Consider the following 19,810-nt stretch of genomic DNA (forward strand, 5'->3'; position numbering starts at 1 on the left):
ATATAATCTCTGATCATTTAAAAGTATTCTGAAGATAAGTCCTTGTGTAACATGCACTCTCATACAGAGTAAACAAAGTCAGAGACCAAAGCTTCATGGATCATAAACTGGGGATAGTTATTTTGTTAGAGGAAACCATTTAAGAGAAGCTTTCATTTACTTATACTTCAATGCAACCAGCATGGCTGCTGAATTTCCAGGAGGCTGTCTGTGCACATGAAAGCACAATATTAACAATGCTACTGCATCTTTGTTGCACATTGCTTTAAGAAACCCCAGATGCTTTCAACAGGGTTTATTACTGCAGAAGAAAAGACTGATTGTAATATTTATCTCATGCTAGCTCTTCACTGGCCTTAAGTAGAGCTACTAAAACCCATACTATATATAAAAAGGACAGCTTATGTGAAATTAATTTCTCCTACCTTAAAGGAACTTAAGAAAGAAGAGTTTCCTAAAGCAGTGTGAGGAACAAGAACAGGCAAAAATCTGTGAACAGCAACAAAATGGACCCTGTCTCTATTTTCTGTTCTTATTTCAGTAAGTCAGAATTGTTTAGGGCTTTGCAGTATGATTGATGGATCCTGACTGACAGAGGCAGCAGCAAATTTACCAGTCCCTACAGTAACATTTTATTTCATGAGAAGAAATGAAGGGTCTATTACTACTGTAATATGTGATGAGTGATTCCAGATCATTTTGAAATAACTCTCATTTTGCTGAAAGTTCAAATCATAGCAACAAGAATTATTTTGACATTTGAAAAATGTATGTGCTTATATAGTCATCATCAATATGTTTCTTTTGCCTACCCGGTTTCTTCTTGTATTTTCATTTCTTCTCCTATGGACTATGGATCAACCCACAAGAATTAAAAGAAAGACTACAGCTAACTGTGTTGGACTTAGACCACTATGTACCTGTCCCAGTTCTGTTATCACTAAAGCATATGAACAAGAACTCGTAAAATTATGACCTAATTGTCTTCTTGCTGCCCTGGCTTGTGAGTGTTCTATCCTTAGCAGTAGTCTGTGTATAATGCACGATTAGGGAAAGTAGGATGTTTCAGGATATTTCTTCACAGCTCCACTTAGGCTGAGACCAAGAACACCACACAAGGAAACCCAAATTCCTTATTTTCATAAGATTATTTTTGTATCACCATACCACTGCCTATCTTCCATTGTGTATTTTTCAGGCTCTTTTTGTCTGTCTTACACTCTACTAATACACAAACGAACACACACAAACCTAAAGCAGCTTGTGGGCATTTTAGCTGCTCTAGAGTAAAGCGATCTACATGCTAAATGTGGTCAGATGAGTTTAGAGCAGCATTCCTTAGCACTACTTTTCATACTGCCTCTGGATAAAATACAGGTTATTATGAGTCCTCCCCATGAGGCCTCATGGCAGCCTGCAGCTCCCTCACGAGGGGAGCGGAGGGGCAGGCACTGAGCTCTGCTCTCTGGGGACAGCAACAGGACCCGAGGGAACGGCATGGGGCTAGGACAGGGGAGGGTCAGGCTGGGGGTTAGGGAAAGGTTCTGCACCCAGAGGGTGGTCGGGCACTGGGACAGGGTGCCCAGGGCAGTGGTCACAGCACTGAGCCTGCTGGAGTTCAAGTATTTGGACAATACTCTCAGACATATGGTCTGATTTTTGGGTGGTCCTGTGTGGAGCCAGGAGTTGGATTCGATGATCCTTGTGGGTTCCCTTCCAACTCAGGATATTCCATGATTCTATGATAATAAATAATACAACAGAACTGACTGGGTTGAGAAATCGGAATTTTAGTTGTGAGAGAAAATCTAATACTTATCAAATTTCTTCCAAATCTGGGACAAACACAGAACATATCTTTTAAAAAAAGTAAAAAAAAAAAAATCCAGACAAGAGCTTGGACTGGCAAAGTATCCAGTTATAAGCAGATACCTGTAGGGCATAGTTTAGACTCACTCTGCCTGTTTTCCTATAAACCGGATTTCCATGCTGGACTACTAATTTCACTGCATTTTGTTCTCTAGCTAAGCCACAACTCTCCCACATTTGTGCATCATTTGTGCATGGGACATGCAGTGTGGGAAGGGAGCTTGATCTGCCAGGTTAAGGGGCAGTGTTTCTCATTGAAAATAGGTGTTACAGAAACCAATGTGTAGAGGCTAAGGCAAGGAAATATGTTCTGAACTTGAATGTTTTGTCCTTAAGATTTCCCAGCTGAAAATACAGTTAGCAAAGTTAACAGCTTCAAATTTTGCAGAAACCACATTTTGCACAGAGCAGATGCTTTCATGGAAAATTTCTCAACAAGTTACAAAACTGCCTGTTGTTTTTTTTTTTTTTTAATTATTATTTTATATTTTTTTTTCATAACTTGCATAGAAATCCCTTGAATTTGTCATTGGTGATCACTGAGAGAGAAGATAGTGAAAGTGAAAAGGAAGGCGTACACATTTTGGTTAACTTTGAATTCCTCTTTCAGTATATTCATATTGAAAACCAGTACACACAGAAGTCTTATCTCTCTCTGAGTTGTAAAGTCCTGAGTAATATTTCCCCCGAAGGAATAAAATGCTACATCTGAACCAAAGTCATCTGTAAAGTACTCAATTTACATAGTTGTACCCTATATAACAGACCATGACTGTACACCCATTTCTGAAAATCTGGTCATAATTTAGTCACAGTAAAGGGATTTAAGAAGTCACTGTAGAGCTGTAGTTCTTGTTTTTGATTCAAATTCAGAGGATAACAATAATCAAGGGAGTTAAAATAGGATGACATAAACAAGAAATAACTTCTAATGCATTGAAGCATTGGTCCTTTTCTAATATTCAGTGATCTGCTAGGAAGTTGTTTTCCAGATGAAATACACAGTCTCAAGCATGATTATCAATAAGTTTATAATTTTGTTTTTGTTGTTGTTGTTGTTATTTGATTTTTTTTTTTTTCAAAATTTCAGAAAGCTAAAAGAGACATAAAAGAAAATAAAAGAGATAAAAGAGGAAGGCTGGAGTATTGCCTTTGCCACTTCAAGTCAATGCCACAAGAATGGCCCATTGCCTACGAGCAAGGGAATGCAATTAACAAAAGTCAGGACCTTTGCAGGTCTGGTTTTGCTATGACTACATATTAGTGATGGCAACTGGGCATATTTATGGTCACTGGCATTTGCATAATATTAACTGCACATAATTTTGTATCACGAGACTATAGATATAGCAAACAGTAGTATTAATTATATCTTTAATTGTGTTTACATTTGATGTCAAAAGAATGAAGTGCCTTGATCACTACAGAAAACTGAAAGAACTAAGCTGATTTAACCTAGCAGTATGAAGAAAGTCATCTGACTGCTGTTTCTGAGTATGAACAGAAGACATCCGAAAGAATAAGGTGTGTTTTTTTTTTTTGAGTAAACCAGGAATGAAGGATTATAAACTGGCTACAAGCACAATTAGTTTGGAAGTTGGCTGACTAGACACCTGAGGAATAAAGCTCTGCAATTGCTTCTAGTTCAAGAAACAAGGAACATCAATTTGTTTTCAGTCTCACATAGTCAAATTTCTTAATGGGATTAAAAGGTGCAGTTTATAATGAAAAGGGACTTAATCTAATGAATTACAGACCTAGTAGGCTTCTATATTTTATGTCACATATTCAATACTGTGGAAACCATTACATCCTTGAGTACAGTAAGTACTTTGACTGAGTACTTTGTCCTGAACAGAGAAGGACATCATGATTAAATCATAGAGTTCTACAGATCTGAATTAGATTTGTCATGCAAGTTCATAAGGTTTTAAGCAGTAATATAACCTTTGATACTCAAATTTGTCCTGCTGCAAAACTAGGATGATGATATTCACCTGCTTTACAAGGATAATGAGAATTAAATCAATTAATTAAATATGTATTTAGAGAAAGCTACATAAATGCTGAAAAATTCTCTGATTAAGAAATCTCATTTTATTTTTTTCTCTCCATCACCTAATCTGAAATGATTGTTGCTTGAATTGCTAGCTGGATACATGACTGCAAAGATATACCTGGTAGACATAGTAAAACACTGAGAAGTAATATCAACTGACAGATGAAATACACCAAAATGTCCCGCTCTGGATAAAATTATAGTATTATGCCACTGCTACATCGCAAGAGATTACTCAGTGATTGAACAAGAGAGACAAATGAGAATTTCTATTACCTCCAGGCTTACACTTATCTTTTCAAATCTTTTTCATCTGTTGAATCTGATAGTCTTCATAAAGCAACTAAACTCTTTGCTTATATAATTGGTTGCATTGTCTTACAGATTCTGTTTTTTTTTTGTTTGTTTGTTTTTTTTTTCAGATGACATATGCTTGCAAACAGCTTTGAAAATAAGAAAATAAAGGCTGCAGCAAATATAGAAGCATAAATGGAGTCCTACTTGTTAAATGTGAACATGTTGAGAGAAAAGCAGAAACATTAGAATTAACACAGAAATCTGATGTTAAATTAATGTTTGACCTTCACCAGATGAATTTTAGTGTGGGCTAAACTTCAGTCTGACCTGGAGATGCAGCTGAGAGCACTGCAACAGAAGCTCCCTGTTCAGTGTCACCTGGCAATGTTATTTGAAGAACAGCAGAAGTTCAGCCTACCTACAGATCCTGTTCCCTTTTGCAGGACCTTATCTGTCCACACCAAATTTGGAAATCAGTCCAGAAAAAAACAAAAAACAAAACAAAACAAAACAAAACAAAACAAAATGCCAAGTGCTTACACTTAACTTGTAGATCACTGAAGTACTAGCAAGATGTAAACATCATGGTCATTAAAACTTATCCTTTTTTCCTCCATTTTTCTTATCACTGACTGAACTGTTGACCATCTGAAAGCCCCTTAAGGACAGGCACACATGTGAGGACAGCAAAGAAATATTGATTTGAGTTTCTGCTGATGTATACTTGCAAGAGCAAACAGGATACCAAGGGGCCTTGCTTGTATGAATCCTAACACCTTTGATTTAGGTGTGAATATGCCATATTCCTTGCTTCTATGGTTATCTGAATACTGCAAACCTCCATTTAACTCTCAATCTATCTCACAGGTTTGATATTACAGTTGGAAGTGTGTGAAAATGGCTGATTTTAAATGGAGTCCTGAAACTCCCAGCACAACCATAGGCTGATCATGATAGGTAAGTGCAAACAATTTGGCTGAAACAGTCTTACTTGTGCCAGATAAAAGCTTAGGGATGTAACCCTGCTTATTCTTTGAATTCTTAAACAGTTCTTTGTTTCATTCCCTTTGTACAGTGACAGTGATTTTAGAGGCTGAATCTTTTCCTAAGGGTATTTCCTTGCTATCCCCCAAACAGGTACCAACATTAATCTCCTTTCATACAATCACTGCAATTAACTCAATTTCCTAGACTATGACCCTTTCTACTGACCAGTATCACCTGCAAAGTTGTCAGGAGAAAGCTGAGGCAATTTTCCTTCTTTTCTGAGCTAATTTCAATGAAAATGCAATAGGGTGGATGAGATAATTTAAGTTTAGATTTCAACTACATTTTTATTTTAAAATTTGAGTTGTCCAAAGGGATCATAATTTTTACCTGTTGCAGTTTGCCTGCATAATGCCTAGGGACTTATTCTAAATGACAATGATAACTTTAAGCCTCTGAATAGTTTAGTCATCAAGGTTTACAGAATACATGAGGTAATAAAAAACAAGTGATGCACAATGCCAACTGACCAATGCCTAGCCAGTCCCTGAGCAACAACAGCCCCCATGCCAACTCCCTCCACTTTTTATTGCTGTCATATGGTAGGGAGTATCTCTTTGGCCAGTTTGGGTCACCTGTCCTGGCTCTGTCCCCTGCCCCCTGCCAGCTTCTGGTGCACCCCCAGACTACTCACTGGCAGGGCAGCATGAGAAGCTGAACAGTCCTTAGATTTGTATAAGCACTGCTCTGCAACAATTAAAACATCAGTATGTTATCAACATTATTCTCATCCTAAATCTAAAACACAGCACCATAACTGTTACTAGGAAAAAAAAAAAAAAGTAACTCTATCCCAGACAGAACTGGGATATTGCCCTTCACTTTCTCGGTCTTCCTGAAAGGAAGATCTAAGTGGACATCATTTCTGTTGCTGTCATCCCTGATAGTAACTAGCCCAGTAAACAGATACTTATCCTGTGTTTGTGTTTGTTCGTGTTTAATTGTTTCTATATTTATTTAGTATTTTGCTTGACCTGACTTTTGGTGACCTGGCTGCCTGCTTGCTACTTTTCATGTGGGTCTGAACAAACAAGTCCTAAACTCTTCTGTGATATTGAGGTTGGTCCAGCCCTCTGAAAGCATCCACAGGACAGGCAGGATAATGCTGAACATATTCAGCCAGGTTGCACCAGGAGTATAGCCTGGGACAGCATGATGCTAGCTGGGGCTGCTAAATGTACTTGTAACCCTAGTTAAATAGGTTATTTGTCTGAACTGATCTTTTTGTCATAATCTGAGAAAGAAACACCTAAAGTAATTCTGAACTCACTGTGTGAGATGCAATTGTACTTTATGACAGCAGTAAAGGTGCCCTTGAGACGTCTCTTCCTTTTGCCCCTCAACTTTAAAAAGTCATAATACTGCTTGTTAGGTAATACGGTGCCACTTCTTTATATACCTAATATCAGACCAGAAAACAGTGAAAGAGATTAAAAAAAATAATAATCATTTATTAACTTCTTATTAACATCTTACAGGAATTTTAATGAAAAAATAGCAATTTATAGCAATAAATCTTATGATAAGTCTGAAAACTTCTAGAAGGTCATGAACTTAAAAAAACGGGATTTCTTTTCAGGACTTAATAGATATGTTTCAGTTTGTCCATAAAATGAGGTTTAACACAATTGTCTCTTTATTGTGTACCATCTTTCTGGATCTGTCCTACTGTGTTCTCATGCAGCTAAAGTATCTTAGTTTTCCAAGGGGAAAAATGAGCACTTAAAAAAAAAAAAAAAAAAAAAAAAAGGACAACAAAAAACCATTAACTTACCCACATATTCCTGCAGTTTGAAAACTGAAACATTACCTTTTGTGGGAAATGCTGAAAACTGCACAATACCACATGAAAATTGACTGTGAAAATACAGCTGTTATGTATCCAGCTGGGAAATGTTAAGGTTATTATTATTTTTTTTCTATTTTTCTTTATGACTGTCATGTGCAGCTCTGTTTCCCAAAGTGCATATGCATTTCTCCCTGCTCGGTGCATAAGGTCGCATCAAGATGGACTGAAAAGGGTTGTTAGAAAACTGTGTATAAGGTGCAAAAATCTTATCACTAAAGAAGGACTCATTTCAAGTTCCACAAATGCATTTGAAGAGGGGTTGGCCTGGTAGTGATCTGCTTGGTGAGTGGTGGGGAGGTGGTACAGGTCCCACTGCAGCTGCAGCACATCTGGGAGGTGTCTGACTTGTGACCTGAATCAGTGTCACCTCTCTGGATGGTGTGTTATTGCTCATCTTAATGCAGCTAAACAATATGAAAATGCCTTTCCTTTTTCTCACAGTTCTAACCTACTGGGGAAACTCCACTTCCTTGCTGGGTTAACTCCTGCTTATCACACATTGGTCTCCAATACTGTCACCTCACCTCTTTATAGCCTCTCCGTTGAGGCTCCCAGCTTGGGCCCAGGTGGCTATTTTACACTATGTGCATGAGCAATGAAGATAAATCTGAAGAAAATTCAATGTGTGAGTAGCCCCGTTGCAGCAACAGGGCTATGTGCCTAAGTGATCACTCATGAGAGAAGAGAGCACAATTGCATGTGCTGGCTCCAGGTCTTGTTGAGGAGCACTCTTAAGTACATTATTATTCACATCTCATTGCCCATCAGAAACAAACAACAACAACAAAAAGGCAGAATTATTTGCAGTTGGCTTAGTTTGTTCATTATTTTAATTTATTCGCCCTCACCAAGCCCCAGATCATGATAACTTTGGAAAGGTCACACTATTAATTATTTTCAGACAAGTGTGTATATTCTTGTCAGCATCACTTCTCCAGATCCTTGGGGAAAATGACAAGCTCTGCTTCTATTTTTATAAGTGTAGTGATTTTAATTCAAGAAGTCAGGGTAGAAATCAAACTGGTAATCAGTAACTTCTATTCACATCTAAAACATCTCTTCCCTCACGCTCTCCCTCCTTACTTTTGCTCAAAGGTATTTTCTGACACCAGAAATAGGACACTGATTATCACAGTGCTTGAGTGGTTATTTTTTATTTATGTGTGAGTGTGTGATTGTTTTTTTGTTTTCCAAACTGTAATATGCGAAACAGTATTAGAAGTGCTGGTTTGAGTTTCAGTAGTCCAGGGAAATGTAGGTGTACTGCCTGAGTGACTAAATGTCTGGAAATAACTGCTGAAATCATGTAATTAGTCTGAAGCCCATGAACCACAGCTAAGCAAGATCATTTTACATCAACAAATGTTGTAACATATATATGTAAACTGATCAGAGGCTTCCAAGTGATTGTTTCTAGAGATCCTTAAGTGATAAGGTTTCATTTGTCTAAAATTTGGCTGTCAGTTGCAATGAAGCAAATTCCTGTTTTCTCTGAATGCTACCTTGAAATTATGTGAAATAGCAAGTGCAGACTGACTCACTCTCAATACCCACTTCTCATCCATAACCATACCCTCTCAAGCACTCATTATTCGTATCTAGACTTCTATATCAATAAAAACTGAATGAACTTCTCATACATCAGATAAGGCTAACCTAAAAAGCTGCTGCACTATTGTGTTATCCAGCTATTGATACCTGGTTCTCAGTGAAGTATGTCCTGAAGTACAGTTACACCCATCAGAAAGTTTTTGGTTTTTCGAGTTCCTGTTGCCCTATGGATTACAGGAAGGCAAGATGCCCCTATCTGTGCAACAGCAAGCCCATTGTTATGGGGGAGCTGGTATCTCTCTGGTGAAGGCTTAACAACTGCTTGTATGTAACGTGGAAGAGGAGGTTTCTGCATCACCATGGTGGAAGGAGGGAAATTGAAGCTGTCATAAATAACTTGTTGGGGTAGCTGCATGGGTGGAAGTTTGAAGATGTTACTTCAATCTCAGGCAGTTCAAGCAGCTTAATGCTTGAACAGCTTTGTCAGTGAAGCTTAATGAAAGCCTGGAATGATGTTTTTAGACCAGCAATGGTCCAGCTGAAACTATGCCTTTCTGTGCTCCTGGAAAGGAGCAGCAAACAGACAGCAGTATAAGCCATGTGGTCCTGCATGAGGGAGTCCCCACTACTGGAAAGAAATTCACCCCAGCTATTTTATCACCTCAAGGCAGTGCAGAAGGAACCAACAAAGATTTAACTTTTTTTTTTTTCTTTTTTTTCTTTTTTTTTTTTTTTTTTTCCTGGGGTTTCTGGACCATGAAAGTGACTCAAAACATGTTCAAGAGTTAATTTAAAGGTGTGTTCTGCAGGATGACTTTTAAGGCAGGCTCCGAGGGTGGCAATTCCACGATACTCCAAATTGCTTTATGACAGATGGAAGCTAACACTGTGGCTGCAGTCAACCGGTGCTGTTTTGCAACCTTCAGAGCAGGTCCCAAAGCAAAAAGGTTAGCTTATGCACAGAGACCTAGAGATTAAGCCATATGTTCTTGGTGTATTTACAACATGCATGAGTAAATAGCCTACCTTTGGCATATTGTATCCAAGACATGACCATGAAAAATACAGGCTAGATAATTTTTCTTTTGGGATGCACCAGCCTCCTATGACAATTCTCAGCAAAACATGAAGCCCAGAGAAGCTAAGTGCTGGGAAGAGAACTTTTCCTGAAGGGTTAAATTTACAGAAAGGAATGAGGAAAGCTACTAAGTAGCTGACATGCTGTGAATGCATTTCATACATAGGACAAAGGTGTTTAACTTTTTTTTCCTGGTCTGAAAAGAAGGTGAACAGATGGATGGATATGTTTCACCTCTTGTGAGTGAAGACCATTCCTCAGTTTCAGATAAAAATAGTTATTTTTCTGCTAATAAATAATGGCAAAACAAATGAGAACTGAGAACTATTATTTTGGTTTTATTATAATGAGAGTATTTACCCCTAATCTGACAAAGCTCCTTTTCAGGAATGATCTTGTTTTGATTTCTGCAACACTAAGGAAGCTAGCTGTATTAAAAATAAAAATAATAAAAAATCATACAGTGACTACCAGCTGGCAACTAATGATCTACCCTTCAAGACTTATTCAACTACTCTGTTCCTTTGCATTTTTTGTTAAATGATGGCAACTGCAGAACAGCAGGTAGTGGGAAACAGAAGAATTATTCTCAAAGTTCAAAGAGAGAAGTCTAATACTTCAGTCTTGCATATGACTGAAGACTAAGAAGAGATATTTAAGAAACTGTTTGCAGTTCCCTGCCAGGGTGCTCCTGAATTGTTACAAAGTCTTTTCAGCTCCTGCTGCTAAGAAATTGCCTGCCTTGCCTCAAAATGGTCCAAATGGAATTCTCCCCCTGTAGACAGATCATCCAGCATTGTTCTTCCTTTATAAGAGATGATAAATTGGATCAAATGTCAGCCTCATATTGAGAAACAAGTTAAGTATTCACAATTTTCTTCTTTTTATCTGAAAGAAACAGCTACTGCAGGGAAAGAGTGATTTTGGACAGCTTGCTACATTCCTGTGATGTGCAAGCATCCTGGCTTTATTCTTGCTAATCAAGTTTTTCCCAACAGTGAGCCTTTCCTCTCTGTCTCAGCACACCCACAGCAGTGTGACTATCTCGTAAGCCTTTGATGCTGCAGAATACAGAGTTCTCAATAACTGCCTGGAGCAGTTGGAGAATATAAAAACAGCCTTCTTTTGTTGTGTTTATATCTGTGGCTGCCAGGTTGTCACCACTGGTAATTGTGCTTGTGATTCTGTTCTTGAGACATATGGAGACACCCAAGGCTCTACATTGAGTTCATGTGTTTTAAGATCCATATCTTTACCTCAGCTTCTGTAACCCTGTTGTCTGGGATGTGCTCTGTGTGTGAATACAATGCCAAAATGTACTTGCCTTCTCTGTTATAGCTTGCTCTAGTGGCCGTAGCATGGCCAGATGACCTCATGGAAGTTAAGGACCTAAGTGCTCAGAGGACAAAGAAGCAAGACAGATGCTGCTCTTGAGAAGTTTCCATAATAACTGTAACATGTAAGGGAAAGGAGAAAAAGTTACAATTTTGTTTCAGTATTAGCACTTTCTGGAGCTCTTTGTATTTCCAATGTCAGCTTAAACTAGACTTTGGAAAAGAAGTCCTAGCATTGGGGAGGGCAAAAATATTGTTTCCTTCTGATTTCAGGGAAGTTTCATGTCTTATCTGGGATTTTTCCCTCAGTCTTCAGGGGCATATTAATTCCTTGTTTAATAATTTAGGGTAGATGAAGAATAATCTCAGACAGTGGCTAAATTAGAATATATTTGGCTTTTATGTTCAATGTTTCCTTTTCTAGGCTTCAAAATAATATAACACTGCTGTTGATAAATACTGAGATTAGGCTCCAGCATGCACCAGGAAAAAAAAAAAAAAAAAAAAAATAAAGGATTTATTTGCTATGTAATAGCAATGGACACAGTGAGAACAGGAAATTCATATCAATGTTTAGCACACTAATGTAATCAAAAAGATAAAGTGTTTAAAGTGTTTTTATAACCTACGTGTATTTTCCAAATACCTTACTGGAAAACACTTTTAAAACTTCCAGATCTGCCCTTATCAAACTTCAGAGTCAGAGTAGTCAATGCAGAAATTTTAAGTTCACTTTTCTGTACAGAAAATGCCATTTACAGGAATAAGGCACCTCAGCTAGATCTAGGCATTTTAGAAATGCTAGAATTGGCCTTGCCCCTCAAGAGAAAATAAAATTGTTCCCTATTTTGGCATATAGATGAAGTGGGAATTTAACAGAAAGAAATGTAAAAGTGCATAAAAACTTAATTGAAATGACTTTTTGTTTTCAAGCGTATCTGTCGAGAAAAATGGTTAAGTGTTTGCAACAGATCTTCTCCTTCAGATTGTTTTCAATGTCATGAAATCCTTTCCTCTTCTTGTCCCTCTTTTCTTCCACCTACATCCCCCAATATTCTTCTTTTGTAAATAGATTCCATTACATTTGGCAGCACTGCAGCATGCAAATTAACACACAGCAAGTCCTCAGAAGAACATGAGCAATTTCAGTAAGCAGATGTATATCTGTTCTTGCTATTTAGCAACATAATGTGTTGACATTTCCATCCCAGGACTCCAGTGATATTTTTCAGCCCTGAATGCCCTTTTCCCAAAGACACATCCACAGGACAGGTAGTCACAGAAGTCCTGACATACCCTGAGGAAAATATAATTTTAAAATAACATATCTTACCTGCTTATTCATAAGTATGTAGATAATGGGATTGCAAACAGTGCTGCTTTTTGCTAAGATGGAAGGTATGATGCTTGCAACTGGAGTCACCACACCTGGCTTACCAAATGTTGCAAGTAGTGCTATAACTCCATAGGGAATCCAACACACAAGATAACAGATAACCGTAGTGATCACCATGAACAGTACGTGGTATTCTCTTTTGCGGGCAGTGTTCTTGTGGATTTTTCCAACCTAGTGAAAGATGAAGGGGAAAAAAAGATAGGATTTAAGAAGCTGAGCAGTTGTTTTTATTGTTTTAATAACGCCGGGACTCTTGATTTTAGATCAGCAATGACAATCAACATTGTAATTCCAGAAACAAATCAACATCGAACCCAAAAGTGAGAGAATGCAATGGGAAGATCTTCATTGTTTCCATCGGACACTGAGGAAAGCCTCACAGATATCATGCTGCATGCATAACCCAGAGTCAAAGAAGAGGTTGGAGCGAAAACAGAAGTTACCATCTAGTTTTTACTAGTCGGTAGGTCATCTCCAGTTGCTCTTTAGGTATGGTATTCTCTATAATTGCATAATATTTTCACTCAAGTTATTCTAGTCCCCAAGACTTGCTTGAGCTGGAGAAGCATTATGAAACACATGAGAACCAACAGAAGCATTTACTGTTTGGGTTGTGGAAACAGCAGAGCAACATTAAGACTGTGCTAATGCTCAGTACATCTGCCCTTGGATGTTGTCAAGGCTTGTTATCAAAGTCTTTTTTAGCCCACTGTAATGTTGGCAAAGGTCACATGAAGAGTGGAACACTAGAGAAGCCTTCCAAACAAGACTTTATGAACTTTTAAGTGGTAGGATTTATTCTTTATAGATTATCTGTTCTGGGTAGTTCACCATTTTGATAAATCAGCCTCACTCTTGATAACCGTCAGAATAGTGTTTTTTTGTTTACTTGTTTTGTTTTGTTTCTTTGTTTTTGTGTGTGTGCTCTTAAAAATGAATAAATAAAGCATTCCAAATATTGACTTAGTTCAGTTATTCTGTTGTTTTGGGGAAACAGAGAGGAACTGGGTAAACAGGAAGCACAGACTTAAATGATCTGTTCAATGCAATGGCACAATAGCCCATATTGCTGTTATGAATTTACTAATAGTTATAGTGTGGCTATAGCTGGGCACATCCAGTCTTGCTGAGGAAGTATTGAAAGCCTCTCCGCATTTCAAAATGTATTCTTCTTTTGTCTGTTCTGGACTAATGCATCATGTTCTTTTGGAGTCTAGAGCACTAAGATGGAGGTTAAACATTAAAGTAATGTCTAGATGTTATTTTTAACCCTTGGTGTAAATACATTTCCCTGCAGACTACTACTGAACACTGGTTGGTCTTCCTAAACATCTTTGCAGCCAGCAGAGAAAGACAAACTCTTCAAGGAGGCTAATTTTGGTTCCAGTCTCTCTCCAACAGCTCTAGATAGAGCCTCAGCAAACTGGTCTCCAAAGGCTATGGTTAATTCCATAACTGCCCCCCAGCATGTATTTAGCTAACCCAGATGAGCCAGCAGGATTTCAGGAAGTATTAAAATGTTTAAAATAAATCAATCGAGTCTTGTACTCAGCCAAATGTTATTTATATCCACTTTAAGGTCTCTTTGCCTCAAAGTGCAGTTCTTGAGAATAAACTGCACCCAAGGGAACTAAGTGCAGGTAAAACTACAAACTACAAAATAAGCAAAAAGTCAGCTCCTTGAAATGAAATGCAAGCAAACTTAAAAAAAAGGGGGGGGAGGGAGGGGTAAAGATGGGAAGGGAAGGGAAGGGAAGGGAAGGGAAGGGAAGGGAAGGGAAGGGAAGGGAAGGGAAGGGAAGGGAAGGGAAGGGAAGGGAAGGGAAGGGAAGGGAAGGGAAGGGAAGGGAAGGGAAGGGAAGGGAAGGGAAGGGAAGGGAAGGGAAGGGAAGGGAAGGGAAGGGAAGGGAAGGGAAGGGAAGGGAAGGGAAGGGAAGGGAAGGGAAGGGAAGGGAAGGGAAGGGAAGGGAAGGGAAGGGAAGGGAAGATATGTTGCAAGCTTACTATTAAACCAGAAATTCAAAGTCCTAGCTTAATAAAGATCTTCAATAAAGGCAGCAGCACCGGTCAGCACATTTTCCCTCTTTGTTCAGATAAGACCTCTGTCCTAAAGAGTTTGCAAGAGTTTACTCTGTGCATAGATGAACTACAGATGAGAAATAAGGGAAGGAAAGATGTGTAAATGTGAAATGATTGTGCAAGAATTTTGTTACACATCCTTCTATTTTTACATCTTCAACTCAGTTTTTTAAGAAGGGAAGCCTATATCATCACCGTGTCTGTTTTAATAAGTCTGTCTGTTGGTTCCAATATCTTCCTTAAAATTTGAGTGATGTTCTGAAACTTAGGAGGTTGACTTAGAGTTTTTGATACTGAATTCTTCACATATCAATAGAGAAGAAGGATCCCTGCTAATGTTTTCATCAAGAAGAAAAATGTAATATGAGATGAACTTAAGTTAGATACCAGAAAATCTACTCTAATTCAGCTTTAATTTTAGCACTGCTGTGCTTGTTTGTTTGTTTGTTTGTTTGTTTTCCTCTGATTTTCCTTTTCTGATCATTAAAAATGAGAAATCTCTGATCACAGACGTTCCTGAAACAGGACATTCATGTGTCCCCAGGGTCTATGAAAGATGACCTTCCACTGCAGTCTTCTATAATTGAGTTTAAAAACTCATTTGTCGTGAGACAAACCCATTGGAAAGCAAATTTAGTTAGCTGTCATGCTCATGGAATCTTTCACTTCCATGTTTACACCAAGGTACGCAATCATTCTAATTTTCATGTACCTCATATTATAATTCTATAATATGATTTACTTACAGTCCAGTTCCTGGGATGAGCAAGTTAGAATTTCAGACTTTTTTTTTTTTTTTAAAGTATAGTTATTTTCAAGAGTATATTTCTATTCTCACTGTTGCAGAGAAAAGATTGAAAGTATGGAACTGCAGATAGCAAAAACAAAAACAAACAAACAAACAAAAACAAACAAAACAACAACAACAACAACAACAACAAACAAAACAAAACAAAACAACAACAGTGAAGAAGGAACATAATATATGTCCTTCCATAATCGCTCTCGATCCCAAATGACCTGGGTGTCCCAGTTTTCCAGAGCAGACAAGTATGATAAGATCACATCTCTTGTGATGAATCCCAAATGTATTTGATGCTTCTCTAAGTTTTTTGTTTGATGCCCAGAGCTGCTGTAGCTGTTAACTGTATTTTATATTTTATTTAGGTAACTCATCTGCTTCCCAAGTGTCAGTAATCTTACTTTTTCATAGTGTTCTGGGCATGAGTCTCCTACTAACTGTTTCATTCTATATTGGGAGAGAGGATTGAGAGAGGATTTGGAGAGCTGTGGGAGAGAGGATTGAGAAAACTTGAGAGAAACAACTCCACAGACACTAAGGTCAGTGCAGCCGGAGGGCAGGAAGTGCTCCATGCACACAGCAGAAGCTCCCCTGAAGCCTGTGGAGAGGCCCCTGGTGGAGCAGGCTGTCCCCCTGCAGCCCATGGGTCCCACATGGAGCAAACCTCCATGCTGCAGCTCGTGGAGGAGCCCCCGGTGGAGCAGGTGGATGTGACCTGGAGAAACCACATAGGAGCAGGCCCCAGGTTGGAGCTGCACCTGTCTAGAGGAGCAGGTGGTCTGGCAGGAGCTACAGCCTACAGGGGAACCTCTGTTCCTGAAGGACTGCACCCTCTAGTACAGACACATGATGGAACAGTTTTTGAAGAACTGCAGCCCATGGGAAGGACCTATGTTGGAGCAGTTTGTGAAATACATCATTCTGTGGAAGGGATCCATGGGAAGGGGAAGGAAGTGAGGATGAAGGAATGGCAGAGATGAAACATTATGCACTGAATGCAGCCCCCATTTCCCATTCCCCTGCACCTCTTGGGGGAAGGAGGTAAAAGGATCAGGAGAGAAGATGAGTCTGGGAATAAGGAAAGGGGGAAAGTGTTTTTAATTTTGTTTTTATTTATCACTATCCTACTCTGTAATTAACTGGCAATAAATTAAATTCATTTTCTTCAAGTTGAATGTGTTTTGCTTGTCATGGTAATTGGTGAGTGATCTCCTTGTCCTTATCTTGACCCACAAGTTTTTTCATCTTACTCTCTGCCCCTGTCCTGCTGAGGAGCAGGAGTGAACAAATGGATGGCTAGGCATTTGGTGACCAGCCAAGGTCAACCCAACACATTGTGGTATCACCCTGGTAATTCTGGAATACACACAAGATGCAAGAGGATTTCAACAAGGTTTAGACTACTCTGTAGAAGTGGCCCTGGAGTTTTGTTTTCAAAAGCATATACTACATTTATCTACACACTTTTTGTTTCATTGTCTTTTCAGCTTTGCAGCCTACCTTTAAAAGATGTTACCTTTAAAAGTTCTGTTTATACATGCTGGAAGGCCTCAAGCAAAATACAGCTACATAAAAATTACAGTTTTGCAGATGAAAAAGCAGCAGGCAATTTAACATTAAAATGACTCTATTTCTTATTTTGAAAGCATTGGACAATTTAACACAATTGTTACATTTTATTTTCAATAGTCAAATGGAAGTGCCTCCCAGAAATGCTTAGTGTCTGGATAGACAGATGATAGAACATTGGGCAATGATAATCAAAAATAGATTAAAATAATGTGCTAGAATACGTAAAGCCTAATGTAAATGTGAAGATATAGGGTGTATATAATATTTTTTTTTAAATACATAGGAAATCTAAAATACATCTTAAAATTATACAAGGAATACTGGACCATTGGGGTAAAAAGGTATGTAGTTGGGTTGGCTGGAAAACACATGCATTTGCTGTAAATTCAACTGGGTTTTTTGGGACAGAGACATTTCCTGCAAACTTGAGAGACCTGTTCTGATGTAGAGAAGGCATTACATTTAAGGAAAATAAGTTGTGTTTTATTTTGTTTTGTTTTGTTTTCTGTGGGAGGTTCTTTTTTAATGAGAAAATGATGTGTCTCCTCTAGTTTCATTCTGAGATGTAGCAGAAGTGTGTTTGTTTTTTTTTTTTTTTTTTTTTTTTTCAGAAATCAGCCTCAGGTAGCAACAGTCAAGCTTGTCTAATCTCAGCCACTAAGCATAAGACTGGCACAATTAGCTCTTGTCTTGTTTTGCCCTGTAGTAAAACTGAATATCTCGCATATATACCCAATGCTCTCTTTCACCCTCTTTTTCCACTCAATCTGACATGCAAGACACCACGGTTAGATGACTATGGCAGTCTGCTGAGCAGATACATTAGATGTGATAGGTCACAGAGCACGGAAGAAGCCACAGGGGTATTCAGTGAGGAGGAAGGCAACTGCAGAAATGTGCTCAAAGGGGACCTGAGTGACACATTACTCAGTTGACCTCAAAAGCTGAATCCCCTCCTCTCCCAGCTGACAAGATATAGCAGATATATTTCTCACCAAGTGATGGGATGAAGTACTGTTTCATGTGCTGGCAAAGAAGAAACTGGCAGGTCTGTGCAGAGCATGGGAAATTTCAACAGCACTTGTCAAAGTCTGAAGCAGTCGTGAACCGCTAAAAAGGGGAGCTTATAGTAGGAGATTGAAGGGGTTAGTAGCAAGGGATGCTAACGGCTTTTGATGTAACTGTGGAACATCCATTACATTGGAGGTTTAAGAAAAGGACCCCAAAATTCTCTGTGGTGGCCACTCTGCCATGAACCTCAGAGAACAGCCTCAGATCAGTCCTAGGTAAATGTGTGGGCCTGTCATGGCAGGGACCTGGGGAAAAGCCATGACCTAGAGAAAGCTTGGCTGATCTTATAGAAAAAAGACTGAGTCTGACTTTTTCCTTGCAGAAGTCTAACCCGCACCTTCCTGACACATTGACACAGTTAATGTTACAGTACAATAGCATGCAAAGGAACAATATCATTATGGGCAAGCCCTCCTCAGCTCCCTGTGGATTTAGTTGGCCATGAATTGTAGGACCAAGGGAATATTTCGCCTGCTCAGAGGATGCCATTGGCACCAGGGAAGACCCAAGCAATGGGTGTACACTGCAGCTGTGTTGCTGCATCTTAAAGACAACTGCAAGACCCCAAATGCTAGAGGTATGTCACCCCTATAAGGCACTAACATGTACAACTGTGCATATTCCCATTATCTAGAAACAAACTGAGTTTTTTTTTGTTGTATTTCAGACACAAAATAAGGAAGTTAGGTTAAAGTTAGCTGTTATTAGGAGGAAACTTCAGCGATGGAGATCAAGCTTGATTGTTTTCATGAATTCTCTCATGTTTTCTTTTTGCATTTACCCTAGTCTGTACTCCTTACCTACTGCAGTAATGTTCTTTCTCCAATAAAGCCTTTCTCATAGATTGTAACAGCTCCCAGACATTTTCAGTTGTGAACATCTTGAAAGGTTATGAAGAATATATGACACACCATTCATCTAACTACAAAGTGGAAAGACTGTATAGTAAGAACCCAGCATCCATAGTAATTTCAAGGAAGGGACATGTATACCATAACATCCTAAAAATCAAAGGGGGGTGTTTATTCATGTTGTCCTTCAAGATCAATTTCTCTTTCTCCAACTATTTATTAAAGTAGAAGATAATAAAAATCATATAGTCTGAATCTAAGTAGTTGATGCTGTAATCATCCTTTAGCTAGCCCACTCCAAATAAGTAATATGGAAATGTGTGCAAAGTCCTTTGTTTATTTATCATGGCTGATACATTTTTCCTGGAGCTGCCTCTGTACATTTTATATGCAAATAACTGTGTTTTCTTTACTCCTCCAAAACTGCACTGTAAAGAGAAGGCTATTTATGAGCAGCAGTGTTTGTTGCCAGACTTCTTATGTGTCATTTATGAGTGCTTGTTTTGACATAATCAAATATTCAACAGTACTACCAAAACCAGAGACAAATGAAATATTTATAATTATCTGAGGGACGTCTGCCAATCTTTGAACATTTAGCCTACTACAATTTCTTGAAATGAACAGAAGGGAACTAGACTTTTTAATGCAAGAGATGTAGTAGAGGAAAAAGCTGGAAAAAGACCATTCTTCTTCCTTTACAAACCAATCAAGTAAGACCGTCTTCCCTGTTTTTTTTTTTTTTTTTTTTTTTTTTTTTCTAACAAGGAAACTAAAAATTCTCTTTGCATATAAGTAAGAATAACCCTCCACAAGCTCCAGGAATGTCTCAAACTAAGCAGTGACTCAAATGTCAATGCTGATGAGCTTCCTCCTCTCCCATCTTCATGGATTTTTTCCTCAAGCAAAAACAAGGAGGGAAAAAAAAAAAAAAAAGGCATCAAAGCTCCAAAAT

General features: G+C 38.5%; 1 protein-coding gene across 1 annotated transcript in view; it reads right to left on the minus strand.

The window, feature by feature from the left end:
- The window catches only part of LOC311427532 (pinopsin-like), an 86,215-nt gene that overhangs the window by 14,085 nt on the left and 52,320 nt on the right, over window positions 1-19,810 (minus strand). Inside the window, exon 3 of the mRNA XM_084504978.1 lies at window positions 12,418-12,651. Coding sequence (XP_084361104.1) covers window positions 12,418-12,651 — 234 coding nt within the window. The remainder of the gene's footprint in view (window positions 1-12,417; window positions 12,652-19,810) is intronic.

Source organism: Aythya ferina (assembly GCF_964211825.1).
Source record: "Aythya ferina genome assembly, chromosome: 1".
Classification (NCBI taxonomy): domain Eukaryota; kingdom Metazoa; phylum Chordata; class Aves; order Anseriformes; family Anatidae; genus Aythya; species Aythya ferina.